This window comes from Vicia villosa, linkage group LG5 (assembly GCF_029867415.1).
Source record: "Vicia villosa cultivar HV-30 ecotype Madison, WI linkage group LG5, Vvil1.0, whole genome shotgun sequence".
NCBI lineage: Eukaryota > Viridiplantae > Streptophyta > Magnoliopsida > Fabales > Fabaceae > Vicia > Vicia villosa.
In genome coordinates this window covers 159,065,824-159,093,655 of record NC_081184.1, presented here as the reverse complement: position 1 = coordinate 159,093,655, position 27,832 = coordinate 159,065,824, and the positions used below count along the sequence as shown (strand labels likewise).

The window sequence follows — 27,832 nt, the reverse complement described above, 5'->3', positions numbered from 1 at the left end:
AATAATTCCAAGATAATAAACATAACTCCAAAAAATATAATAGCTGCTACTAAATTGTTCTTATGATGTAAAAACTTTCACTTGGTTTCATTAAACTAAGCTACTAAATTGTTCTTATGATGTATAAACTATCACTTGGTTTCATTAAATCAGCTTAGTTGGTAGTTTGTGTAGGGACATCAGATGCATAGGCGCGGGTTCGAACTCACGGCATTCTACTTGTTTATCTTTAAAGAGGTGAATTTCAACCATTGACAAACTTTCTTAATGAGAAATCTAACATGTTCACTAAGATACTGGAGACAATGCTTCTCAGCTTAGGATTAACTACACCAACATCAACCACTACTCTATATAGTCCTTTAGTCCCTCAACTTGATCACCTAAACCAAGTGTTCTCCTGTATTGTTAAATCCTACAAAATACAGTTGTAACTATAGAAGTGAATTACACAATTTTGAACCCTATATTAAATTGAGAGAAGATCTGGTGACTCATTTGAAGATAGTTAAATCTGGGTAAAGGTGGAGTAAAAATGAGAAAATTAGGTATTTCACTAGGATGAATCTAGAAAACTAAATTTGTATTTGTAGTAGTTTGATTAAGAGGATTATGAAAGTTGCTATGTACCATGATGATGGTATACACACAAAATTCAAACATAAATGCAATAAAGGAGATCTCAAACACACGTAAGAATGAATGAATGAAAACAAAATAGAGGGTTCTTCCTATACCATATTATGAAACTGATTTAGAGAACTATAATTGTGATAATATAGCCCTTATCATTCTCCTTATTGAATCAATGTGCACAATGAATAAGTCTTATTTATACAAGAGGATGAGTGCAAGCTTGTTAAAATAATTGCTTGGATCTATTGAATAACCTCAGTATAACAGATATACACTGTGTATATGTAATGAAGAAAACTTGTTGCCAGATGCTAATGTTTAACAGATATTCAAATTTCTTGCAAAAGCTCACAATCATACTGTCAAAAGATCTTGATCATGTGACAAAGATCAAACAACTCATATATTAACTTTATCAAATCAACTTCAAATCACAATTTTAAACTTTGAATCATTATTAGATCTTCATCCATCTAAGAAATGAGGTATGTAAGAAATGAGGTATGTAATTGCAACAAGCAATTCCATGTATAAATATTTAAAGTTATGATGAATAAGATGGACTTGTATCTCCAAGGGGTTGACTTTGTGCAAAATATACATGTAGAGCGCCAGCAGATACGAATTCATCAATTATGGCCATCTATAAAACATGAATGCTTACACTGCACATACATAGTTTCGGCCACTAAAATAAAGTATTAGATCAAATATGATAAGTAACAGGTGATAATGCCAATGTAATCTAACAGATTAATCATATAGATATGCTGTTGGGGATTCCTCGACCAGTTACCCCAGGGCCTGACGTGGGTAGCAACAGTTCATAGGGAGGAACACCTGCACCAGTTCTACTTTTCAAACGTGGATCTTTATTTCTTGCATTTATTATTTCCTCTATCTCCTCAAGTCTAGTAGATAACTTACTAAACAATTTCAGTACTGCATGATCATTGATCCAATGATTATGCAGATGATTCACTTGCCCCAAATACTCTTCGTCAGGCGAATGAGTCGACAATGTGTCCTGAACAGCCATTACTTTGGTAGCTTGAAGTTGAGTAGGCAATGATGATAGAAAGAAAAGTTGAGGATTTTGAATAAACTTCTCATAATCAGGATCATTTTCTTGAGGGATAAGTTTTCTCATGAGGGTAGGACGGTTAGGCACATACCCTCCAAAAGGGTATTGTCCAAAATTGATAGCAGCATGTTGACCTGAAGCAACCCATATAATTGTTGTAAGTATGCCAGAAAGGTCCTCTTTGGTATCTAGTTTAGGCCACCAAGGTTCATTCCTTTTGTCATAGTGACCCTTAAACTTGATTTCACTCCACCATTCTTGGAGTTCATCGTCGGATGCGATTGCATTTGATTCGGAATAGAAGTGTTCAACATAAGATTCTACCCATTCTTTAATGGCAGACCAGATTAGGAGTCCATCTGAAGCGTATGGGTAGTCATCAATCACAAGTTTTACACCACAAGGCATTGAAGGGTCTTCTACTGCCATGCCCCTGGAAAACAATACCAATTCTCAATAACTTTAATACGATTACTACTACTACTACTACTACCAACTTTCTTAATTCGCACGATTTAGTCAACAAAATCAAATATTTAAGGGAAAAAAATGTAATAATTTAAGAACAAAATAGATATCAAGGAAATGTGTGAAAGTCGGGTTTTAAAGCATGACATCATAGTTACCTCCGAATAAGATCTGCTGGAAGAGACTCCATATCAAATCTCCACATGTTCTTGTAAGCTGCTGAACTAAGCTCCATGGCATATTTTCCAGGACTGAAACATGCTTCAATTACACCCCCTCCATTAATTAAATTCTGTCTAGCAAGTGCATTAATTTCCATTGTGTAGCGCAAATGAGGATGTAGCAACTTGTAAATGGGGTGTATTGAGCTTAATTGTCTATGAGTAGCAATTATATATGGCTCCATGCATGCATGAGTCCTTAACCTGCATATTACATAGTGCCACTTTATCTTTACTCACAGCCAAATGTGAGAAAATGCACCATTTGTGAATTTGAATTTATGAATATGAACTCAAATTTGAGTTTGCTCACACCAATTGTCTTACCAATGGTTTACTAATTGATGGATGCCAGCATCATTTGAGCAAGCATGAGCTTTTGCTAACTTCCAAAGCCAATGTGCTGTGGCATCATGGCCTATTGTGTAAACTCTTTTATTTTGTGGGGAAGAATGTGTTTGAGGAAGCGAAAGCTCAATAGCTATTGGACGCAAAATACCAGTCTTTGTATAGAAGAGAATCGTCCGCGAGGCATAAGCTTTCCTCCCAGGTAAGGAGTTCATCTTCTTGATGAATGGCAAAAGTGTGTCATGGTAATCAATAATAAATAGTCTTTTTTCCTCCATAGCCTGCCAGTGTAAAAATAATTGATTGCAATTAGAGAGAGTGAGTTTCTGTAAGATAAACAAATCAAACAACAAAACAAACATCCATGAAGGTGTAGCCCAGTGGTATAAGCTGAGATTCTGAACGAGTATGGAGGTCTAGGGTTCGATCTCTTCTACTAACAAAGTCCTCTCTCCCGTACAAACTAAATACTAACATTTTCATATCATAAAAAAAGAAAGCAATAAAGAAAACATGAAGCAAACCTTTTCCAAGCTCATTACACCAAGTTCTATCATAAAAAAAGAAATCAATAAAGAAAACATGTAGCGAACCTTTTCCAAGCTCATTGCACCAAGTTCTTCCTCCAGTAGTTCCTTGGTTAATGCTGATTCAGGAGGGCCATAGACAGTTGGATCTAATTTGCTGCAGATGGGAAACTCCTGCAAAAGACAAAGAACATCCATAGGAGATCATTGATGAATAAAATGATAGTGATACTCCTGCAATAGCCTAGCTAACAAATATGAAGAAAAACTGAAAACTACCTTCAGTAGTTCAATATTCACTGGATTGACCCCAGCTAAGGCCTGCCGTGCAAATTCATTGTCCCGCAACCAAGAAAATCTATCTCCTGGAACAGCTCAAAAGGACTAGTTAATGGAATGAATGTGGTTTTGATCAATACAAGATTATAATGCATTCAAGGTTTAAAATCGCGGTACATAAAAATTTGGCTGATGAAATCAAACTTGACTGATTAGGTCTCCATTGAAATCACGAACCGAGTGTATGTTTAGCTTCACTTTGGGAGGAGCTAATATTGATTCTCGAGGTATAGCATTGATTTTGATATGTTTAGATGTTTTCAAGTAAAATTTGATTTTGTCTTCAGAGTTGATTCTAACTTGAAATTAGAATTTAATGCTTTTCTCTACAACTGATTTTTAGACTCAAGCTTATTTTCAACTCATTTTTATATGAACGCATTCAAACCTAAAGGATTTTATATTCAACTTACTTTTAGTCAAGATCAATTTTACATAATCAATTTATTATAAATTAAATTTGGTCATGGCAGAACCAAACTCGGTTTGCCTCAAGTCAAGGAAGTAAAATAGAAAGAAAAATAGAGATAGCATACCTTTAATAACGGCTGGGATTTCATATTTCAACAACCGTTGTCCAACACTTACGACCTCTTTCATCGCCTTTCCCACCAAGAGATTTTCCATAATCCCTTTATGCTCTTCGTCTCTTAAAGTAACACCACCAATATAAAGGTTGTCAATTTCCGAGAAACATTTGAAAGGAATGTCTGAATTGGATAGAGTGGCTGCAATTGAAGGTATAAGATTGTGGAGCACAGCTTTCAATCTTCCAGCAGAGAATGTGGCCTGCTTGATTTCTTCAAAAGTTTCATCACGCGGCACATAAACAGGATGTGGCTTTTCAATTCTACTCTCACACAATGGATCTAATTTATAACACATTTATCACACTTCATTAGATATTTTGTTTATTCCAAAACCCAAAAATTCGAAATGGCACCAAGTAGAATATTTAAAAAAAAAAAAGGCAAAATAGTGAACTCTACCGGAGCGAGTGGGAGGTCTTCCAGTTCTACAGCGACGAGGTTAAGGTCTGTCATGATCCCCAAGGACAGGCCTAACAAGTTCCTCATCTTTATCAGGGTTGCCCAAATCATTATAAGTGGCATAATCATAGATTCTATCATATGATTTTCTTTCCTTTTCTTGGTGAGTACCACTACCCCTTATGCTTAGCAAGTCCTCACGTCGAAGATCTTTGATACCAGGTGGTGTTTGTGATGGTAAATATGCCTATCAAATCCATGCAAACAAGACAACATGCCAAGTTACATTGATATGGAGGAAGATAATGCTATATATCAGTGACACTTCATATCGAAGGCATGTCACGTGTCTGGCACTTGTTTGTTAGTATCAAACAACACATGTATTTACATTCAATGCCCTGTTTGATAGGAAAAAAGAATAATTACTCAATGCTAGCTATATTTATCATACAACTACTCACATGGTTTTTGAATATGATTCTACTTTGAGGGTTGTCTTTAATTGAATGAATCCAAGTGTTTGCTGGGAAGAAAATGGGTCCTTGAGTGAAGCCATGAAGGATGATTTCCATTAAGTGGAACTCCTTTGCATGAAGATTGGTGATGAGAATAGCAGCAGGGGATCCAAAGTCACTTGGCAATGTGAAATTAGCAGAGTATTCCACAACATATGGAATGTTTGACGGCTTCGGTAGCCAACCTCTTACATGGGATTCCATACTTTTTCCAGAATTAGTCTCTGAAAATGTAACATAACAACAAAGTCAAGAATAATGAAGTTGGACTTGTTAAATAAAAATATAATGAATTTAGTAAATCAACGTCAACGAAATAGTATAAGGTCTGATCAAACTAGTTTCCAAATTTGTGGAATAATAATTTAATCATTTAAGTTGAACAATATCAATCAATTTAGTTACTTTTCCAAAAAAAAATAACACCACAATTTTAAAACGGTTATACGTGTGTCTTAATATACTTCTATATTCGATATACTTCTATGTTCCTCCATAAATATAACACCCCTAAAGTAAATGACCTGACTTACCTGACTTAAGAAAGATGATTGAGTATTAAGTTTGTTGACTATTTGTATAATTTTACAAATTTATTGTTAGAAGAGAGAATTATTTAATGTTTACCAAAGAATATTTAGTGCAGATGGTAGAAAATGATTTAACATAATTAATTTGAAGAGATATTTATAAAAAGGACAAGTCAGTCCTTTGTATTGTGCGCTTTAAATCTTTCAAACCTGTAACTTGTAGTACAAGTCACTGCACTCATGATAAGTGTTTTAAAAACCGGACCGGTTATTAAACTGGTGAGGGTACTGGGTCACTAGTTCATTGGTTGAACCACTAGGTCACTGGTCGAACCGCATGACTAAATCGGATAATTATATTTTAATTATATTTTTTATAAAAAAAATCATGAAAAGGGCGTCGTTTTGTGCGGAAAAAAAAGAGTATGCATTTGAACCACCGGTTTAATAGCATATCTGGTTCAGCAATCAGACCAGACCGGTGACCCCATCGTTTATCAAGGATTGAACCCATGATCCTTCCTTTCAGGATGTACTCTCTTTCCACTAGGCCAAACATTGATTTTTGTTATGACATTGTAACAATAGTATATATTGCATATATGCTTTAGTATTTAGTACTCTCTCCGTTTTTTATTATAAGTTGTTTTGACATTTTCATACATATTAAGAAAAATAATTATTATTGTATGAAATAGAGAAATTATAAAAGATTTTACTATATTGTCCTTCATTAATTATATGGGAAAGACAAATTAAAATAATTTTAAGAAAGAGAATAATAAATGTTTAAGGATATAATTAAAAAAATAGTATTAATGATTCATTGAAATTGTAAAACGATTTATAATAAAACACAAATTTTTTTTCAAAACGACTTATAATAAAAAACGGAGGGAGTAATAGTTAAAACTTCAACTATTTAATGATTAGTTAATTTATTAAAAATTAAATAATTAATAAATATGTTTGAAATTTTAAATAATTTATGTATGGTTGAAACATATGATAAGCACATATATTATATTTAAACTATTAATATTGTTTAAATACTAAAATACATGTATATATATTATTATTGCAATTATGTAAATAGAAGGAAATTTTGACTTAATGATTAGGGAGTATCATCGCCAATGCAAGGGACATGGGTTCAAATCTTTTCCCTAATTTACATGGATCTTAAGATTATTTAAGCCTTTAATATTTTTATAAATAAATCATTAATATGTGATGGAAAAGGATTTTATAATCAAAGAGAGAAGCTACTACCAAGTGAAAAACACGTGGGTCACGCGGTTCGGACTTCGGAGATAGGTTTGAGTGATTTTGCGGTGCCAAAATCATTGTAACTTTTTTTCCTATCTCTCTATCTAAGTACACACTTTCTCTTTCATTTTTTAAATTATTTTTGTACTTTTCTTTTTCATAAAATAAGTTAGTCTAAATCAATTTTAATCGTGGTACTGAATATGATAATTTGGGAGGAAGTTGAAATTACTTGATGTACATCCCAATCAAATTAAGCAGTTCAGTAGGTTACATACTGGTGCTGATAAAAACAAAAAAAGTAAGGTAGTCTAAAAATAAACTATGAATCATCATGACTGTGTTGAATATGTTAAATTAGAAAAAATAGAATTATAAGGAAGAAATGAAACGAACCAGGATCAATTTCTTCACTGACGAGCCGAATCTGAATCCCCTGACCAGCACCATTGATGAAATACTGAAACTGATCTTCAACCACGTTCTTACTTTTCATCTTCTTCCTTATCGTCACAACCGCCTTCACATTTATCACTTCGCCGTTACTTCTACCGCCACTCGAACCACTTGGCACCGAACTCTCGCTCTTATTGCTGTCAACCGGAGACGACGACGTCGCAGTCTTGCTGTCCCCGCCACTGATCGCTGCTTGAATCTGAACTCTCCGCTGTACAGATGACCGTGAAAGAATTCTCCGGTGTTTCTTATCAGTTCCGCCGGAGAATACAGTTGGAGATCGGAGGAGCGAGAGACTTGACTTCGCTGCGAACATGTTGATAATTCGTCGATCACGTGCAGCGTCTCTAACTGGAAAATAGAGCGTAGTAGATTAGTAGTAGTGTTATAGTCTTCCATACATAATAATTATAATAATGCTGCATAAACGACGTCGTTCAGAAACTCGGACAGCTGGCTTTTTTAATTTATTTTTCAATTTCCATTACTTTTATAAAAAATAGAAAGATGATGAAATTAATATTTCTTTTCTTCATTTTTAACTTTTTGTTCACTTATGGGATGATGATTTTTTTTATCCAGAGAGTAAACGTGAGTTTATTGCTTTCTATTTGTCGTGATTGTCATTTCCCATTCCACAACAAATTATTTATAGTTTGTGAGAAGTCCCTCCACTATGGATTGAATTGTCTTTTCGTAGTTCAATGGTACTAAGAACTGTGACATGAGAGCATGGACTCGCAATGGACAATTGTGCTGGACCACAACACAAGGCACGGGCACGAGCACTACGTGAAATATAAACGTGGTGGAGAGATTTTTTTGTAATAACAGAAGGAAGGACATGCTATGCGTGTGGATATTATAAAACCACAGAAACGAACAGAGACTTTTGATATCTATATATAAAATAATTTTGTGTCCAATCTTTGTTTGAATTCTATATAGAAATAATTTTGTGTCCAACATTAAAATTAGTCGAAATATTTAACGGATTTTCTATTTCGATCGAATTGAGAGAAAACGAAATTGATTGAATGAAAGCATTGATTTCTATTAATTTAACAAATAAAATAAAATTAGTTTATATAGGAGTTAGATCCAAAAAAAATTAGATATTAGACGTATTTGGATTTGCGGTGGATATAATTGATTTTAGTATAATTGAGTTTGGTATAATTGATTTAAAAAAAAATTGAGTTTAGTACAATTGATTTATGTTTGAATACATTTATGTAAAAATGAGTTGAACAAAAAATTTTCAGTGTTAAAACTATCCATAATCAATTCTGAAGACAAAAGCTACGAATTTTAGTTTCAAGTAGAATCAATTATGGAGGCATAATCAATTCTACTTTTGAAAAATCAAACATCTCAAAATCATCTAGAATCAATTCTACATCTTTAGAATTGATTATGGATCTTTCAAAAGCGGAACCAAACATACATTATAACTGAACAACAATCATTTAATTAACATTTACGAGCTTTAATAATCGGATAACATGTATAGCAAGTAACTGACTTTACTTGCATACAACGCTTTGCTTTTACGGAGTAACTTGCTCAACAAGTTACTAACTTTCATCATCATTTATGGTTATCCCCACAAACTGGAGGATGAAAGATATTCACAAGTTCAAACTTGATCACAAGTGCATGAAATGATCAAGGATTTTATGTCATTGTGAAAATATTTGCAACTTAGAAAGTAGAAGCAATTGCAACTTAGAAAGAAGAAGCAGTAGGAAGCAATCGCACGAGTCCTTTTTGAACTTTCATCATGACAATGTGACAATCAATGTCCAAATGCTTTGTGCGTTCGTGGAAGATATGATTTGCAGCTATGTGCATAGCATTTTGAGTATCACAATACATAACTTGTCTAGTGCATGATTGATTAAGATCATGAAGAAGATGAGTGAGTCATTGCAATTCTCTAGTGGTTGTTGCAAGAGCTTGATATCCAGCTTCAACTAATCAACAAGATAATGTGGTATGTTTCTTTGATTTTTAGAAAATAAGTGAATGTTCAAGGAAAAATAAATTCTTCGAAATGGATCTTTGAGTATCCAAGCATCCACCCCAATCTACATCATTGAACTCTTGTAATTGTAGGTAAAAGTTTCTAGGAAACTAAAGACCACGACTAGGAGCATTTTTCAAGTATCTCAGAACTATGAATGCAACTTTATGATGACTCTTAATCGGAGATGACATAAACTAGCTTAATTGTTGTGTGGTATGAGCAATATATGACCTAGTGGTGGTGAGGTACAGTAATCGGTTAACTAGTATTCTATAAGAACCAACATCGTCCAAGTGAGGACTATCATCATTATATAACTTAAGTGCAGGATCAAGATGTGTGCTAGCATGTTTACAATGACTTATTCCCGAATCTTCAAGCAATTCAAGACAATATTTTCCCTGAAAATGGATACACCTCTTGATGAATAAACTACTTCCAATCCTAAAAAGAACTTTAATTCACCTAGATTCACAATGCAAAAGGTGGATTGAAAGGACTCCTTGATAATGTTAAACTTTGTTAAGCTAGGTCCAACCAATAATATATCATCCACATATACTAATGAGGCCTAGAAAGTGTTGCTAGCGGATTTCGCATGACTTTATTCGCCACGCAGTCTTTTATGATTTTATTTCATCATGCATCCTTCTATAATTTTATTTCAACATATAATCTGCCATGATTTAATTTCACCATGTAATATTTCATGATTTTATTTTATCACATGGTCTTCTATGATTTTATTTCATCATATAATCTGCCATGATTTGATTTCATTGTGTAATCTCTCATGATTTTATTTCATCATGCTCGCGTCGGGGCTGGAGGCCAGATTTTGCTTTGATGTCTCTGGGGCCCATTCCTAACCAAGGGTCAATTCTCCTTCTTGACCATAAGTGAAAATCTAGTTCGAGGTTGACGTATCAATGGCTCCACTGCTTGTAATCTAGAGTAGCTAGCTACCAATAGAGGGTGTGCCAGCTGCGAATTTATTCTCCCTATTCGTTCCATATCTTGATCTTATTTTAGGAAAGACAATTATACAATATTCCAATAGAAAGTGTTGCATTTATTTATATATAAAATATTATATTATTCCAATTCACATTCATATAATTTGGGGAAAATTTAACTAAAATATTGGTTGAGTTTGACGGTGTTCCATATCCTTGAGACTGATTCTCCAGGTAGAGTCTCTAGGATGTAAACTTTGTTCCCCATCCTAGTCTTAACCATGTACAGTCCTTCCTAGTTGGTAGCAAATTTTCCATATCCGACATTTTTCCTTCCAATATCGGCTCATGAGGGAAAATGAATTTCCTCTTTCTTCTAGATGGTCTACCTCCTCTTTGATAGCGCGTGAATTATCTTCTTCTAGAAAATGATGTGTTATCTTCTAATTCAATTTTCCTATTTCAACAAGGATGACGAATTTAGTCCCATGAGTGAGTCGAAAGGGTGTTTCTCTTGTTTAATATGGCGTGGAACTATAAGCTTATTAAACAAGCAAGAGTGTTACATAGATAAGCTCATGACAGATACAAATTTCAACCCTAATTCTATTTGAAATACATTGTTGAAAAAATACTATTCAACCCTAAGTTCAAAATTCCAACAATAAATGATATTTTCAACCATCCTCTGGTGTGGAGAACCTCATTCTTCAATTTGAAAAATTTCTTCTTTTGCCTATGAATCTTCAAATCCCTTTCATCAACAACTTCATCATCAAAACATTTAAAGAAATTATAACCTTTATCCATATGATTTCTGTAATTTCTATAACTCCAAAATTTTCCCCAAAATTCACACTATTCATATCACCCACCGTACGAAGGACACGATCATCTTGGCAAAAACACTCCTTCCTCTGGTTTCTCCGAAGCACAGATCCAGTTGTTCCAACAGAATGAGTGTTGGACATTGAAGCACTATTTGACAACTTTGCCATTGAAGAAGATGAAAACCCTAGGAACAAATTAACCCAAAAATATAGATGATTGCAAGAGTGTAAGAAGATATGTGATGGAGCCCTAGAGGTAGCTGGAATACTTAATGGAACAAAAGTATAGGACGAAGCAGCTTCAAGAAACGCATATTGAAGACAAATGAAAACATATCATCTCGTTAAATTCATTTTGTTGACTCAGTAATGCCATATTGGTACTAGTTAACATTTTTTTTCTAGAAAAATTAACAGAAGGGACCAATGTTGTTAATGAAAATAATTTCAGAGATCAAAATCTCACGTTTTTTTGTTAAAAGACTAAAGTAAAACACAAAAATAAGTTAGGGGACTTGGTGACTAATTATGCCCATCTAATGAGTTTATTTATATATAAATAATGGATGATATGCTCTATAAACTCTAATATCATATTAATATTTTATATGAATATAACTTAATTTTATAAAATCGATTTGCAAGAAGAATGACATCACCTTTTATAAACTCTACTTAAGTTTTATTTTTTTCTTAATATGAATTTGAATTTTTCATAATTAAGGAAAATATAAAAATAATGTTATTGATAACTTGATCAACGGACAAATAATGAATATAAGAGCCTTTTTATTCACGTGAATCTGAATTCAAATTAAAATAAATAAATAAAATAATGAACTCTTTTTTCCTATCCTACAATAATTAACATCTTTGACCCTGTAAGAGTTTTAAGATCCACATGGTTATGAAATTAATTTTTGAATTGACAACAAAATATATGATTTATTTGATTAGAATTGAGATGCTTCTCAAATAGGACATACAGTAAAAGTCAAGTCTTAAAGAGATAGCAAGTTTGTGGTTAGAAAATCAAACAATCACTAATTCCATGCATCTACTAAAGCCAACAAACTTATAATATCCTATCTTCAATTGAAAATGACTTGAAAGCTGCATTGATAAACAACTAAACACATTGCCAAGAACGTCTTTGTTAGATTAGCCACACCATCTGCAGTAACTGTGTAGTTTTCTGGGTCCACAGAGAATCATTTAGTTTATAAAATTAGGAATCAACATATACAATAGTTAGTAATTTGATTTATATGTTTGGTATCACGCTGAATTGGATAAAATCACCGTGGTACTGTAACTTTGTTGAAACTACATTGACAACGTAATTAAGTGTAAACAATTTCGGTGTTGGATAATATTCGTATAGAGTTTTGTTTTGATTTTAAAATAAAAATTATATTAGTATTCATTAATTAATCGGTGCAACCATGTGAATTGGTGAACATATACATGTATTCATTAATTATTAGTACTTCAACAGAATTGAAATATGCCTAAATGGACAATGGCAAAGCACTAAATGATTCAACATCATACCTCAATTGAACCAACAAATTGTGAGAACCCATTAGTTATGGCTGGATTTATTTTGCAATATATCTCTTGATTGGGAAATTATCATTGTCTGGTCCATAGGCTCAAGTGGTCCTCTTTGTGCTTTCATCTTATTGGCATTATGTTGTGCTTATTACCTAAGGAATAAATTATTCAGCAAACCTAATAAGCATGAAGATTTAAATAGTAACATTTGAGCTTAGTAATGGTAAAATTACAAGTAGTTGAGATTAAAAAATGGAAGGAGATAGCTGGTGGATAGCCACATGATTGATCCATTCCTTCTCTTATTACTTTCCCACTATCAAAAACACATTCATCACCATAGAGAGCAAGTATGGATTATCTTCAATAAAATGATAGTGGCTACTCGCCAGAAATTTTCACAAATACTAGTGTATATTTTGTTAATTTGAGATTACTTGGGAGAGTGGCGCGAGTGAAAATCATGTAAACAATTAAAGGTATTTGAGTTGGTCTTTCTCCATTCTTGATAACTTTACTAGTGAATGCTTGTATAGTATTTATACATCTCAAACTGATTTGCTAAACATGAGCTAAGTTTGTTGAGAGTTTAACAACTTTCCCTTAACAAACTTTTCTAACTCTAACTGCCTAACAATCTGTGATGGTCTTGGAACACCTTGAATGTTGAGTTTGTTGGCAACTGCTCTTTCGCGAACAAAGTGAATGTCCAATGCAATATGCTTAGTTCTAGCACATTGAACTGTGTTGTGTGAGAGCATGTCAACACTATAATTGTCACAGAGCAAGTTAGGAGAAAAATACTCTATGCTCAACTTAGAGAGGAGAGATTCTAGCCATAGTAATTTTGAAGTAGTATGAGCAATAACATGATGTTCTGCTGCTAGACCTTGCTACTAGTGGCTTCTTTTTAGAGAGCTCCAAGATACAAGGTTGGTGTCAAAGTAAATGCATGACCCGAACATGAATCTTCTATCATCAAGGCCACTTGCCTAATCTGAGGCATTGTAAGCTCTTAGCGAGATTTTTTGAATTGGATTAGTAGGGGAGAGAAGTGAGCCATGGGTTAAGGTGCCATTGAGATACCTTAATATCCGCTTATTAGTACTTTAGTGATTTTAAAGAGGATTAACCATAAATTGACAGATTTTGTTTATGCAAAAGGCAATGTCAGAACGAGTTAGTGTTACATATTGCAAGGCACCAACACTTGACCTATATAAAGAGGCATCTTGTATTATATCAGTCCCATGCTTGTTGAGCTTGCAATGACTGGACACGGGAGTGTTGACTCCATTTGCACCGGTCATATTGACTTTGGAGAGGAGATCATTCATATACTTGGTTCGAGCCAGAAGTATTGAGCCATTTGGCTGATATTTCACTTCTACTCTAAAGAAATATTCAGGTTTCCCTAGCATCTATAAGGCAAACTTTTCATGCAGTTTAGTGATGAAATCATTAGTTATTAAATCATGAATGAATGCGGGAGAAGTGTTAGTCAACAAGATATCATCAACATAGACAAGAGCATAAAGTGTAATACCTTGATAATTATAAATGAATAAGGAGTGATAATTGCTTGATAAAAACCAAAGTGAATAACAGATTGATGAAGCTTTTCATACCATGTCATAGGAGCTGGCTTAAGGCCATATAAAACATTTTTTAACTTGCATTCTATATTAGAGTTTGAGCTAACAAAGCCAGGTGGTTGTTGCATGTAAACCTCTTCTTGACTCCCACCATTGAAAGCATTATTTACATCTATTTGTTGAACTTCCCACTTGTAAGTAAGAGCTAGAGACAAAATAATTTTGATGGTTGTTACCTTAACAATAAAGGGAAAAGTCTCATGAAAATCAAAACCCTATTGTATTTATTAATGCTTCCATTAAAATTCTCCTTGATTTTGAAAATCCACTTGCACTCTATGGATTTTCTGTGAGGAGGAAAGGTGGTAAGTGTCCAAGGTATTCACTCTTCATAGCATCAAATCACTGAGGTTGAACCAAAGCTTGCTTTGAGTGTAGGGTTCTGAACAAGCTATAAAGACCTCTGGTTTGAAGTTTTCAATTTTAGATCGTGTGAGCATATGGTGATTATTTTTAAGAAATGAAATGTTTGGTTGACTGTGAGATGAAGAAGACTGTCTTTCTACATATGGATTTTACAATTTTGTTCTTTCTTCTAGCTTTTCACTTTTTTATATTTGTTTTAGCTACTAAAGAATAAACTAGTAACTAATTAACTTTAGTTTTGGTGTTTTCTTTCAGGTTGTTTTCAAATTTATGCTAATCGGCTCGAGCTGATGCACGTGCTACATGTTTTGAACGGCTTTTGGAATTTCATAATGATATTATACTAGGAGTCAATGCAATGATATTGTTCCAAGCAGCTACTTGAGCTTCAGAATTGGCTCCAAAATCAGACAAACAAGTTGAAGAAGAACAATCGCAGGTTTTACACGAAGTTATGCTAAATTCTGTCGACCAATCAGGGAAACTTTTGAGCTCATCAAGTACAAATCCAAAGGAGATTTTGGAGAAGAAAGGTTCTTCCCTGGAACCTATTGTTAAAAATGATGAGAATAAGAAACAAGTATCTTGCAGCTTAAGCAACACAATCAAGTTGGGAAAACATAAAACAGAAGCTGGGAGTTGGTTCATGGATTTCATTGAGAAGGCATTGGAAGCGGGTTTGAAGAAAACAAAGGAAGCATCAAAGGGGAATATTAGTAAAGTTTCTCAGTCTCTCATAATTAAAAGCTATTATGAACTGGGTTGAGGTAGAACAATACTATATAATAACAAGAGGCTTAGCCATCCTAAAGCGGCGCAGATTGCTCGGAAGTTAAGAATAAAGATTAAGAATCCTTGAATGGTGATGAAGTCTTCTCAAGTTATATGTTTTTGGCTGCACATATATTATTATGTTTTGAGAATTATTTATCTTTAATTCTTAGCCTCTAGCCATGCAATTTACAATAGTTTGTATTGTTTCTTTTCTATCAACTTATTCTTAGTCTCTTTTAGTCATATATTTGTAAAATTGTAGTTCCATCGGCATTCATTAATCTGTTATTAATGTGTGCACTTGTGTAACATAATCATTAGGGTGTAAATAAAATTAAATATAATATAATTATAGAATATTTTACATCCATGATAACTAAAATATGATATAATATACCATATTTTTACACCCTATTTAAAGAAAATATGGTGTAAATATGTTGATACTCATAATAACCATTATTCACTTTACATCTGAATTTTATCAAAGGGAATGTAAATTCGTTTGATTTAAATGTATATATATGTAACCATTTACATCCTTTTTTTATAAAAAAAAAATGTAATATACCCTCTATTTACACCAATTTTAAAACAGGTGTAAATTTGTTAGACATTTCTTACTCTTTAAATTTACACCCTCTAACAATAGGTGTATGTATAAATAACGGGTGTAAATTCCTATTTATAAAGTCCCACGTCGACTAAGAATGGAGACAAAATTGGACTTATAAGAGAGGTGACTCATACCCAATTGTCTTAAGTTTTGGATGAATATGAGGTGTCAAGGTCTATTAGATCATGGACATTTGCCCATTGACACTTTCGGATCTCGCTCCCCGGACTTCTAACAAGTGGTATCAAAGTCCTAGTTGTCTCGGTGGGGGAGCAGGAATGGATTCTAGTGTGGATCAAGACTAGTGATGTGATTGACTCACACTTATGATAAAAGAAGTTCTCTTTGACAAAAACAAAAAGATTCTTCTTCAGGCAGCACTAAGCATGGAAGAATTATGTTGTGTCTTTCGATTTTATTAAAACCTTAATTACTAAAATAAATTAAAAAATCGTAATCCTTAGGTGGATGATAATAGTGGTTCTAGTAATGATTGTGATTTTACCCCATGCTATAGTATTGTTTTGATGCTCCATGCTTATCTAGATTCTCTCTTTTGTCACAGAATGGACATGAATCAGTAGTTTTGTCTACTATTTTTGTCCAATGGCCTAGGATATTGTTGCATTTAATTTTCATGGGTATAAGTTATTCAATGTACTATACGTTTTATAATCTATACCAAGGGTTTTGTAACCTTTACCTGTGAAATTTTTCCGTCTCTATACGTCAATTTTCTTGTAGTGTTAATTGAGGGGCTCACCCTTAATTGAGGGACTCTCCCTCAACTGATCCCTTAACTGAGGGACTCGTCCATAATTGAGGGATTCACCCTTAACTGTGGGGCTCACTCCCAATTGCAGGACCCAATCGAAAGAATTGAAGAGCTTAAAATACTTCGTCTTTTACAAGCTCTCGTGCTTGAGAGATTGTGTAGTGATATATTTGTAAAGGCCCATAAAAGGGACGACATGGTATAAGGGACAACATGATATCTGTCTTTATTAGGCGTTCGTCATAGAGCGTACGTCGCCTAAGCCCCCATGGAGTAGGTGGTTCGCCTTGAGAGAAAACATGGATGACGATGTGTACATTGCCTATAACCGCATGTGTAAGAATTCATGATCACGACTTTCTAAGAAGTGGGCAATCAACAGCTCCCTCAATCAAAGTGGAGAGGTTATTACTTCCCAAAGGTCTCCAAATTCATGCCCAAGGGCCTTCATAAATATATCACCTTTAGCATTAAGCGGGATATATTCTAAGTATACACAAAATACCACAAAAGATACAGAGCTTCTCACCTCACGTGAACTTGCTCTCTCTACACCAAAAACACCACCAAATAAAGTTTCTCATCATCGTGAACAAGTCCTAAACAACCAAAAGCCCTTAAAGCCTCTGACCACCTCTACCAACATATAGGGGTGTCACACACATATATATGTACTTTTTGACACACACATAATATATATATATATATATATATATATATATATATATATATATATATATATATATATATATATATATATATATATATATATATATATATATATATATATATATAATCATTATTTCATACTTTTAAAATTATAAATCTGATTGATATTTTCCTAAATATAAAATATAATAGTTTTTTTTTATATTGTAAGTTCAATATCTAGTTGCCATAACTATTTTTCATTACGAGGAGAGTTTTTTTTTTTTTTCATTTACACCTTTACTTTCCTTTTTATATACATAGTTTGCTATCTATATCACCAACCTAAATCTAACAGATCTATAAATTCTCTCAAGATCAACTTAATTACCTGCAAATTATTTATTTCTGGACTCTTAATTAACATCTCCAAAATATGCCTCCCACCACTTCTTTTTCCCAGGTGAGTTTCCATTTTTTTCAATGATATTTTAATGTTCATACCAGAAATTTCTGTTTATCAATATTGTTATTACTACCGATCTAAAATTGCTCTTTAAAACGTTACATTTATGATGTTTTCAATCAGATTTCTTTGACAACAAATTTTATATCCACAAAAAGTAATCCAAACCTTGCATGCATGCAATTAATTTAAGAATGCATGAGTTTTGGCGCGTAAAACATAATGATATCAATTGCGTTTATAAGATTTTTTTTCATACGAAGAAAAACAGATCTTATAAACATAATTGATATCATTAATAAAAACATAAATTAAGAAAATTAATTTTATATTGATTTTTTTACTTAATAAACTTAAAAATCTTGATAATAACTAACTATATTAATTTTCAAGTTTTAGAGGGAATTTAATTTCTTTCTCATGTTATTATTTTAATGTGATTTCTCAGGAGGCAAAAACAACAACAAGAATGTGTTCAAGGCAACGGCCCTTACATGCATGTGGAGTTTCAATGTTGACAATTGGTGACATTGCCATAGGAAAAACCCAAAATATCAATGGACCAATAGGTTCAACATTCAAAAACATGGCAACTTTGGCCAAATTTATCACACCTTTAATCTATACAATTCAATACCAATGGCTAACATTCCTCGCCTTCATCGACGATCGCATCCTAGCCGCCGAAAACATCACAGAGAAACTGTTTCCTCCTTCAAGCTATGTGTTTGATAAGATCGACGAAATTGTGTTGATGATACTTTCTTTGCCAGATAAATTTGATGGAGTGTTGAACAAGAATGTACCAGAAATAATCCAGAAAGTTCCGTTTTTGGAATGGATGCTGAAAGTTGTAACCTCGAAAATGAATAGTTTGGTTTCGACATTGAGACGTGAAAATTCGAGTGTGGATGAGAAAACTATAGATGTTGATATAAGTTTCTGTAATAATGATAGTAGAGAGATGGAATCAGGTGCATCTGAGGAGTACCTTGAGTTTCCAATGGATCCATCAAGTGTGGACAGTTTTCCTCCTATACCAGAGGCTGAAAATAAAAGTAATGTGGCAGTGTCTTGTGCTAACAATAAGAAAAGTTCATACAAAGAAGTGTTATTGGAGAGTAATGAGAAGAAAATAGATAATGATGAATGTGAAGATGAAGATGAAGGAAAAGAGAAAAAAATTGAAGAGTGTGAAAGTGATGAGAAAATCCAAGGTGAGAGAAATGAAAGTGTGAAATATGAATATGAGTACGATCCACTTATGGATTTGTTTGAGTCTGCATGGCTAATGAGTCCTCGGCGTTACGGGAACCAAGCACAAGCACAAAAAGATTCGTTCAAGTAAATTAATAGAGCTCCGTTTAAGAAAAATAACTTATAGTTGATGATTGATAACTATGAATTAAAAAACAGTTATTAAAATCAGAGCTTGTTTATTGATATGAGTTCGAAAAGTTAAAAGTTAAGTCTTACCATGCAAGAGTGAGTGCCTTTTTTTAATTGTATTGCAATTTGTTTTTTATTGTTAGATGGGAATCTTGAAAGAAACTTGTTCAATAAGTCCATTCTTGTTTTATGGAAATCAAATATCTTTATGGTTCCCTACATTTCAATGATATGTATATAAGTGTATATTTGGATTGACACTGTATTTGACAAAGATGTGCTAATGTCATTTTAGTCAAAATTTACATTTTGAATCTTTCAACAATGTTGATGTTCTATATGGGAAACAGAATAGCTATATGGCATAATTCACATTTTAGGCAAAACAAGGAAAGCTTTAAGTTAAAACACTTGTGGAAATCAGAATAGCCATATGACATAATTCACATTTACATTAACTTCAAAAATGCAAATCCAACATTTAGATTGGAGAAATTTATGTTACAAAGAGAAAAGCGAATGAAGAAAACAAAATCCATAAATTACACAGGCCTGTACAACTTTTCTTTGCTTATGAAACCAAAAAGTAAGCTAAACCCACAGAAACAGGAAGGACAGAGGGAGATATAAAACAGAGATATTTACAACCTACAGAACATCAACACTGGTATACTGAATAGCTCTTGCTTCTCCAGAAAAAGCCAAAACCTTTCCCAGTCTTTCTTCTAGTCATCGACTTACATAAAGGTTTCATTTCAGCAGGTGGCACAGACAAATCACTAGTTTCAGGCGGACACTCGTGAGCCTCAACAGGTGATTCATCTCGTCGCTGCTGTCGGAACAGCATCAGGAGTTTCTGAGCTTTTTCTTGTCCTCTTGAGGTCCCATTCACTGATATTGATACCAGTGCAGGTATAACTCCTTCTTGCAGGACCATATCAGAACACTGCTCACTTCTATTGCACAAAATTAGGAGGCAAGAGACAGCTTGCTCCTGCACTTCGAGCTCATCAGTGTCCAATATTGAAGCCAGTGCACTAATTAGTCCAGGAGTTGATACCATTTCCTCCCTGCCAACTTGAGAAGTGGCTAAATTTATCAAAATAGCTATGCATTTTTCTGTCCATGTACAATCATCACCCTGGTCTACAAGAAGGGATTGTAGGCCATTAACAATGCCAGATGAAAGTAAGTATGGAATATTGGAGGGCAAAGTAGAAAGATTATAGAGAGCATGGAGAGAATCATGCTTGTATTGAATGTCATAGTCAGATTGAAGGAGCTGGGTTAGGAACCGTACAGCCTGGCTCATGCCAATCATAGGTTTGGCTTCTTCAAGGCAAGAGAGATTCAGATATAGAGCAGTTGCACAACCATAAGAACTAGTGCTAGAAATCATCTCCTCCAACAAAGATAAAACTCCAGCTGATAACATAATCTCCTTATTTCTGTTGACAGGAAAGGGGGAAAATCCAGTTAAATGATGGGCAGAGATTAAAAAAAAATGACCTAAAAGAAGAGTTGATGAAACATTAACTCTACTATATATCTTGGGAAACTTAAGTCATGTTCGATATTTGGATAACACACTAACTACAACAACAATAAGCCTTATCCCTCTAAGTGGGTCGGCTACATGGATCAAATTCCACCATAATATTCTATCCAAATGTTTCTATCCAATTCGTTAATCTCGAGATCTTTCTTAATAAATTTTCTAGCTTCCTCTATCTCTAGTTTTTTTACTTCTCTCCGCCTGATCTACTCTCCTTACAACAGAATTTACAGGTTTTCTCTCTATATATCCAAACTACCTAAGCCTATTTTCCACCATCTTTTCTACTATAGGCGTTACCCCAACACTCTCTCTAATATTGTTATTTCTAATCTTATCTCTTTCTGTTTAAATAAGCCAATAAAGAAACAAGAGCCTAAAAAGTAACAAAGTGTGTATATCATCAAAGTTGTAGTGATGCATTCAATGTAAGGCAGCAGTAAGTTCTCAACATCCACTTGCACTATATACTTCTTTTTTATCGCAACACGCATTCAATTCAATGTAAGGCAGCAGTAAGTTTTCAACAACCACTTGCAGTATATATTTCTTTTTTATCGCACTTTCAATGTTTCAACAAAACAAAATACACAATGTGCAATTTAATTTCAATGGTAATACCAAAAACCGTTCTGAATTTCCAACCACATGAAAAGAATTTCTACATAATGATTCAAAATAATAAAAACTACAGATGATAATGCAGACCTGTCATTATTCACAGCTATGTTGAAAAGAGCCATTGCTCCGCTTTCCTGAGCCATCAAATTCCTTTCATGTAAAGCCGATTGTAAAAACAGAACAAGTGCTTCAACAAACCCATTAGCCCCCATAAGAATCCTAGCTTCTTCATCATCCCTCAGCAACAGCCTTAACTTATCTACCACTTCATATTTCCCCTTCCAATTGTTCTCCTCAGTCAAGACTTTCAGAAAATTAACATACTGCTCGGTGTCTTCCTCTTGTGCAGATACACTTTCAGCTTCATTTTCCCCATATTCCTTTGAGTTACAACTCTCTTCTAAAGGAACCACTCTGACACCCTTCAGTTTGCAAGAGCTGACACTATTTACAGATCTTGAATTTGCAGACTCAGACTCTGATATTACCAATCTCCAGTAGTTAAGATCAAGAGACTCAGGAGGGCCTTCGGGAATAGGAATTCCATTTTGTTCGCACCAACTAGCAACAAGACCCTTAACACAGTAATTAGGAGTCAAGCAAAGATGTGGAAGATTCTGTTGGGTCTTTGGGCAGTTGTTGTGCCCATCACCGAACCATTTCTCTATGCAAACCCTTTCATATGTTTGCCCCGAAGCAATAATAACTGGATCATACATAAGTTGCAGAGATATTGGACACCTTAACTCCTCAGGTGGTAGAGCCATCTGCCCCGGCTCCATAGTATTATTTGGCGTGAAACTAAAGGAACTAAGTTTTGAAAGCTGTCTGCCAAAAGCCTGATTATGAGAAACGGGAACACCGTCCTCATTAGATCCCTGAACAGTGGGAGAACAAGGACCAGAACCCTGAGAATCAGTATCGTCTGAAAACTCATTTCTGAATAACTTGGAGTACTTCCTCATAAGATGCAAAAGATATGCAACAATTGATTCCTTTCGTTTGTCCTCCTCAGCCCGAGCCTTGTCTATAAGTTTCTTGAGAGCTCTTCTTTCGGCAAGAGCTGCTCTTGAAGATGTGATTCCAAGTCTAGTAGCAGCCTGGTGAAAAGATTCAAGCTCATAACTTTCACTATCTTCGTCAAACTTCTTGCCCTGCTGGAGCAATGCAATTAGATCATCACCAACTTGCTTCTCTAAGGGGTCAAGTGCAAATTCCACACTTGCAAATTCATTCACAATCTCCTGAACCTGAACAGGTAATGTCATACCCCAGACTAGGTTAAAAATTGACAGCGAAAACAATTAAAAAGGAACATTTGTGCATGTGTATATACATACAAGGGACGGTGTTAAAGAAAACAAAATCCATAAGATCACCAACAAGGTGGTATTCATTTATTTTGGAATAAAATATTTAAAACAGAGCTCCTAATTCAGATGCCACAAAAGGAAAACCATATTGTAATAGCGTTTGAAGTTTATTACCTGATATCCAATGGATTGTGGAACAATATCTTCCACCCGCCTAAGACTATCTTCAAGAGCACATTTAGCCTTCTCAAATTTTAGGAGAACGGAGTCCCCAGTTACAGCCTGCATCACAATCAACCTCAAGTAAGATAATCTGCAAAAGTACTTCAGGTCGATAAACCTCCAACCAACAACAGATAATTGTTTAATAAGATAAAATCCTTGCAAACTTAATCAGCAAGTAATGCTACAAAAGAAATGAATCATACCAGGTAAAGTTTACTGCACACTGAGCAATGATGAAGAACATTCTTGGCTTTCTCCAAGGCAACATGCAATGAACATAATGCCTGAATTCCGGTTTTACTCCTAGGCCTAGCTGCTTCTAAAGAGGGAAATATTGACAATACTTTGCAATATACTATAGAAAGAGTCTTGCACATTTGTCCATGTAACTGCAAGAGAAACCAGATAGATGTTGGTTAGGTTACATTGCAGAGAATTAGGGGGTGTAATGTAATAATACGATTACGAGATACAATGATACAAAACAACAGACTAGGAAGAGCATAAATCATTTACTCTTTTCCTTTTTTGTTTGCTGGGAAATAAAAAATAATAATGATAATCAAATAGCAGTGTTCATGAGACTTATTAGGTACGGAGGATTTAATTATGTTTCTCTATGTGAGGAATAACTATTACATAGTCTCGTTAAGAACTGTGTATGGACATCCGACTGCTGGGGCGAGGGTTCGAATCTGCAACATCCCACAGCTTACTCACTTTTAAGGGGTCAAATTCTGGCCATTAAGCTACTAGATAAAAAAAAAATACATATTACATAGACAATTTTGGAAAGAAAAATAATTAAAACAATTTTCCCAACTCCCTCCCTAGCTAACTGGAGGAAGGAACATGAAGAAACTAATATAAAATAAATTTGAGCCCTTAATCATAACTTGATATAAGGATTACACATACTGTAAAGGCAAATGATAATTTACTATACATAATGCATTAGAATTCCCAAAACATCGTACTAAGCAATTAAACACATATAATCTTACCTTCGCATCACTAACAGCAAATAGATTTTCTTCAACCTCAGCGGCAACATCCATCATTCACACCCACTATCCGAGCAAACTCGGGAACTAAATGATCTCAATTATTTTAGCTACAGCCTACGTGATCAAAATAAGAAAAGAAAGAAAGTCAGAAAAGATGACAAAAACTATCATTTTAGAAACAAAACAGCATCATTACTACAGCTACAGGCAATCTAATCCTTTACATCCGATTTCACTAACCTTATAAAGTAACCAAAGCACAACACTTATTTATAGCCAAACATACTAACCAAAATTATGTGAACTTTACGAAATCAGAAACTAGAAAAACAACAAATTCAAGCTAGTTTTGCATACATAATATAAAATCTCATGTCAACTTACAAGTGAACTTTTCAGAAAACAAAAAAAAAAAAACAAAAAAAAGGGACCACCATGCCACCAAATTGAGAAAACAAAAGCAATTAATTAAGCCTTAGATTTATCATAGCCTTAAGTTATTTTCTCAAAATAGGAAACAACTACTTTCTTGACCAAACTTTTCCATCAAAACAAAAAAACAACACGTGTTGCTAAAGTTTCCAAATTAGCTTTGTAATCTAAGAACACTTCATAGAATAATATCCATTGGAAACAGAAAATTGATTCAAATGATACAGAAAGTTAATCAACTAATTTTTGAATAATTTCAACAAAAATACATAAGAATTAGGAAACATGATTTTCCAGCTATGATCTTCGTTTCTACAAATTCAATACCGAAAAAAACAGGTGCTACAACATCATCAACAACAGAAAAATCAATAAAAATCTGATTTCAGAATCAGAAGCAGTTATTAACAAATCCAAAGAAGAGCGCGAAAACAGTTGAATCAGTTAAAATAAGCGATTAAAGGAAGGTTTAGGGTTTGGAAGTAAAGCAGCGTACCAAGCGAAATCACTACAAAAGAAGCTTCATGAAAATGAATAAGAAATTTGAAGAAATCGCAGAATAGGGTTTGGGAAGATCTTCAGTTGTTTGAGAAGCAGCGTTGAGTTGAGCTTGGGATCGGAACGAGTTGAGTGGAGTTGAGTTTGGAATCGGAACGCGTTGAGTTGAAGCACTAGCACGCAAGGTTGAAGAGAAAACTGAGTAGGAGAGAGACGAATATATATGTATTTTTGTTTTTATTTATTCTAAAGTAAAAATGTAAGAAATGACGGTGAAAATTAATTAAATAAAAAAATTTAGGTAGATTTCAATGCACAATTATTAAGATTAATACTTCATTTAATCGAGTAGAACTATAATAAATAATAAAATTATTTTTCAAAAGAATTTAACAATGTGTGCTGAATTCGAATTTAAAACTTTTAATTAAACTGAAGAGTTAATTAAACTGAAGACTTTATAGTTATTTCATCAAAATGCGGTTAAATATTAATTAAATAAATAATTTTAAGTAAAACTGAAAATATTTTAATAATTTTCATAATTGTTGGAAGTTAAAACTGAAGTGTCAATTTTAATTATGATTTTTATAATTTGTGGGGTAGAGGACTATTTTGAGTATGAAAGAAAAAAAAAATTGATTTAATGTTTTTTTAGTTTGAAAAATGATTTGAAAGCAGGAAGTTATAATCTTCGCCGCTTTTATCTCTCCAGGTTCACCGGCCGACAGTTGCTGACTTGCTAGTTCGTTGCCTTTCCAAGGCCTGTCATTGATTTGTCAGATTACAAATTTATCCTTGCATGTTATTTCACGAGGTTTTGAAAGTTTATTGATTGTTTTAGTTTTATTTTTCTACCCCTGTTCATATTCATATAATATTATGATCATTATCAACCAAAAAGTATGGGCATTATTATCATGTGCCTTCTAGGTATGACAATTGGAATCCTACTCGTTGTATAAATGAAATATATATGTTTGGAACCGGAGTAAGGCTTAATATGATTAGGATCTCTTAAGAGAAGAGTCGTTTATGGAATGAATATGTTCTAGAGACAATCTTTAGTGAGCAATCCTCTTTAAAAAAATATTATTGGGTGGATCAATCTACTTGCATGTATTATCAAGATAATATAAGGTAATAAAATTTGTTGATAGTAAAGTTGCAATCAAGTGATAATCAGTTTGATTTTGATGATGATAACATCTAATATCAAACGATATCCAATAAAGTTTTTAACAGTTAGCGATGTGGTCAAACAACATTCAAGTGAAGACTTTTGTTTCAAACGGTCTAAGATGTTAAATATGTTTTATCAAGATATCCTCTTGAATAAAGCTATCATTTGATGATGCTCTTGAAGATCTAGTCATCTCTTTGAAGTTAACATTATGGTCAAACGACATTCAAGTAGAAACTTTTAGGTTTGTCAATGGTTTATCCTCTTAACTCTCTAATGATGGTAATCAACATGAAGATATCTCAAGCTTCGGCAAGCTAGAAGATTCAAGGTTCTTGTATGATGCTAAACTTAAAGATAATGATGTCAAGACTTGAAGCTTCGGAGTTGTGAAAGAAAGAAAGTGTGAAAGTTCGTCTGGTTGTGTCTGTCTGAGTGAATAGTGTTTTGTAAAGACACGAGTACTTCTGGAAATACTATGGCGAAATCACACACACTAAAATTTTGTAGAAGTCTCGTATATTTTATTAAAACCTCCTGAAAATGTTTTTAGGACCTAGCTAACAGAGCAGTGGATTGTCTGATCAATTAGATAACTTTTAGAGTTAGGGATGACAAGTAGACTCAAACCTGCGGGACCCACCCGCACCCGAAACCGAGTCAACGGGTGAAAACCCGAGTTGACTGGGTTCGGGTGTCACCCTATATTTTGGGTGCGGTTTTGGATAATGTGAAACATGCACCCGAAATCACACCCGCTTATATATATATATATATATATATATATATATATATATATATATATATATATATATATATATATATATATATATATATATATATATATATATATATATATATATATATATATATATATATATATATATATATGTATATATATATATTGTGGAAAGTTGTAGGAAAATTGTAGAAAAATGTATTTTACGTATTTTGATGCGGGTTCGGGTTTGGGTGAAAAAACCCGAAACCCAACGGGTTTGGGCGTGAGTGTTATTTTACCACCCGAACAATATTTGGGTTTGGGTTCGGGTTCGGGTGCCGATTTTGGGTGTGGGTTTGGGTAGTGTGGAACCTGCACCCGACCCGACCCGTTGTCATCCCTATTTAGAGTTGAATAATCGATTAGTCTTAATTATCTAATTGATTATTATACTTTCACTTGGTTGAGTTTAAAATCAATTCGGATGGTCTCTTAATGATTGGTAATGGCTAAATATTAAATCCTTTCATTTGTGGCTTGAATAATCGATTATTAGGGGTCAATAATCGATTGGCGTACACGATTATAGCATTCATATCGCCCATGGACTGTTTCCAAATTTAAACCATAAACTAACCTATAAATAGAGAGTTTCCCTATCATTTTATTTTTGTTGGAACAAAATTGGTTTGTACTATATCTCTTGGTTTTTATGATAACAAAGTATTAAAAAAACAATTTGGTATACTAATGTTTGTTCAAGTGTGCAGGAACATAGATCAAGATTCTAATTCAAAGTCAGTTATAATACTGCATTGAACATTCAAAGAG

At 33.7% G+C, this 27,832-nt stretch overlaps 3 protein-coding genes and 1 long non-coding RNA gene across 5 annotated transcripts; 2 read left to right on the top strand and 2 right to left on the bottom strand.

The window, feature by feature from the left end:
• Positions 1-1,261: 1,261 nt before the first annotated feature.
• Positions 1,262-7,989, bottom strand: LOC131603507 (lipoxygenase 6, chloroplastic). The gene is given in 9 exon segments (XM_058875826.1): positions 1,262-2,153; positions 2,347-2,613; positions 2,737-3,038; positions 3,351-3,458; positions 3,564-3,649; positions 4,160-4,492; positions 4,613-4,859; positions 5,077-5,354; positions 7,326-7,989. Coding segments are annotated over 9 exon segments (2,757 nt in total). The 5' UTR covers positions 7,702-7,989; the 3' UTR covers positions 1,262-1,393.
• Positions 7,990-14,174: 6,185 nt separating this feature from the next.
• LOC131603506 (uncharacterized) lies at positions 14,175-15,871 on the top strand. The gene is made up of 2 exons (XR_009284404.1): positions 14,175-14,855; positions 15,034-15,871. It is a non-coding gene; the product is annotated as an uncharacterized LOC131603506 (long non-coding RNA).
• Positions 15,872-17,903: 2,032 nt separating this feature from the next.
• Positions 17,904-19,704, top strand: LOC131603505 (uncharacterized). The gene is made up of 2 exons (XM_058875825.1): positions 17,904-18,054; positions 18,506-19,704. The coding sequence occupies exons 1-2, from the start codon at positions 18,028-18,030 to the stop codon at positions 19,403-19,405; spliced, it is 927 nt and encodes a 308-aa protein (XP_058731808.1). The 5' UTR covers positions 17,904-18,027; the 3' UTR covers positions 19,406-19,704.
• A 176-nt stretch (positions 19,705-19,880) lies between these two features.
• On the bottom strand, positions 19,881-25,304 carry LOC131603503 (U-box domain-containing protein 6-like). Of its 2 annotated transcripts, none has more exons than XM_058875823.1 (6): positions 25,096-25,304; positions 24,165-24,281; positions 23,364-23,549; positions 23,110-23,217; positions 21,710-22,872; positions 19,881-20,894 (listed from the first exon to the last, which is right to left on the bottom strand). In XM_058875823.1, the coding sequence occupies exons 2-6, from the start codon at positions 24,219-24,221 to the stop codon at positions 20,105-20,107; spliced, it is 2,304 nt and encodes a 767-aa protein (XP_058731806.1). In that variant the 5' UTR covers positions 24,222-24,281; positions 25,096-25,304; the 3' UTR covers positions 19,881-20,104. The 2 variants fall into 2 exon arrangements, with proteins under 2 accessions (XP_058731806.1, XP_058731807.1); XM_058875824.1 differs by lacking the exon at positions 25,096-25,304 and adding an exon at positions 23,800-23,909 and having other exon boundaries at positions 24,165-24,195.
• Between the last annotated feature and the right edge of the window lie 2,528 nt (positions 25,305-27,832).

Bases quoted from the DNA above. Each gene is read 5' to 3' on its own strand.
- LOC131603505 (XM_058875825.1), top strand. From the start codon at position 18,028: ATGCCTCCCACCACTTCTTTTTCCCAG. The intron at 18,055-18,505 runs GTGAGTTTCCAT...GTGATTTCTCAG, and splicing joins CCACCACTTCTTTTTCCCAG to GAGGCAAAAACAACAACAAG.
- LOC131603503 (XM_058875823.1), bottom strand. From the start codon at position 24,221: ATGATGGATGTTGCCGCTGAGGTTGAAGAAAATCTATTTGCTGTTAGT. The intron at 23,550-24,164 runs GTAAGATTATAT...TTTCTCTTGCAG, and splicing joins TTGCTGTTAGTGATGCGAAG to TTACATGGACAAATGTGCAA. The intron at 23,218-23,363 runs GTATGATTCATT...ATTGTGATGCAG, and splicing joins TGTGCAGTAAACTTTACCTG to GCTGTAACTGGGGACTCCGT.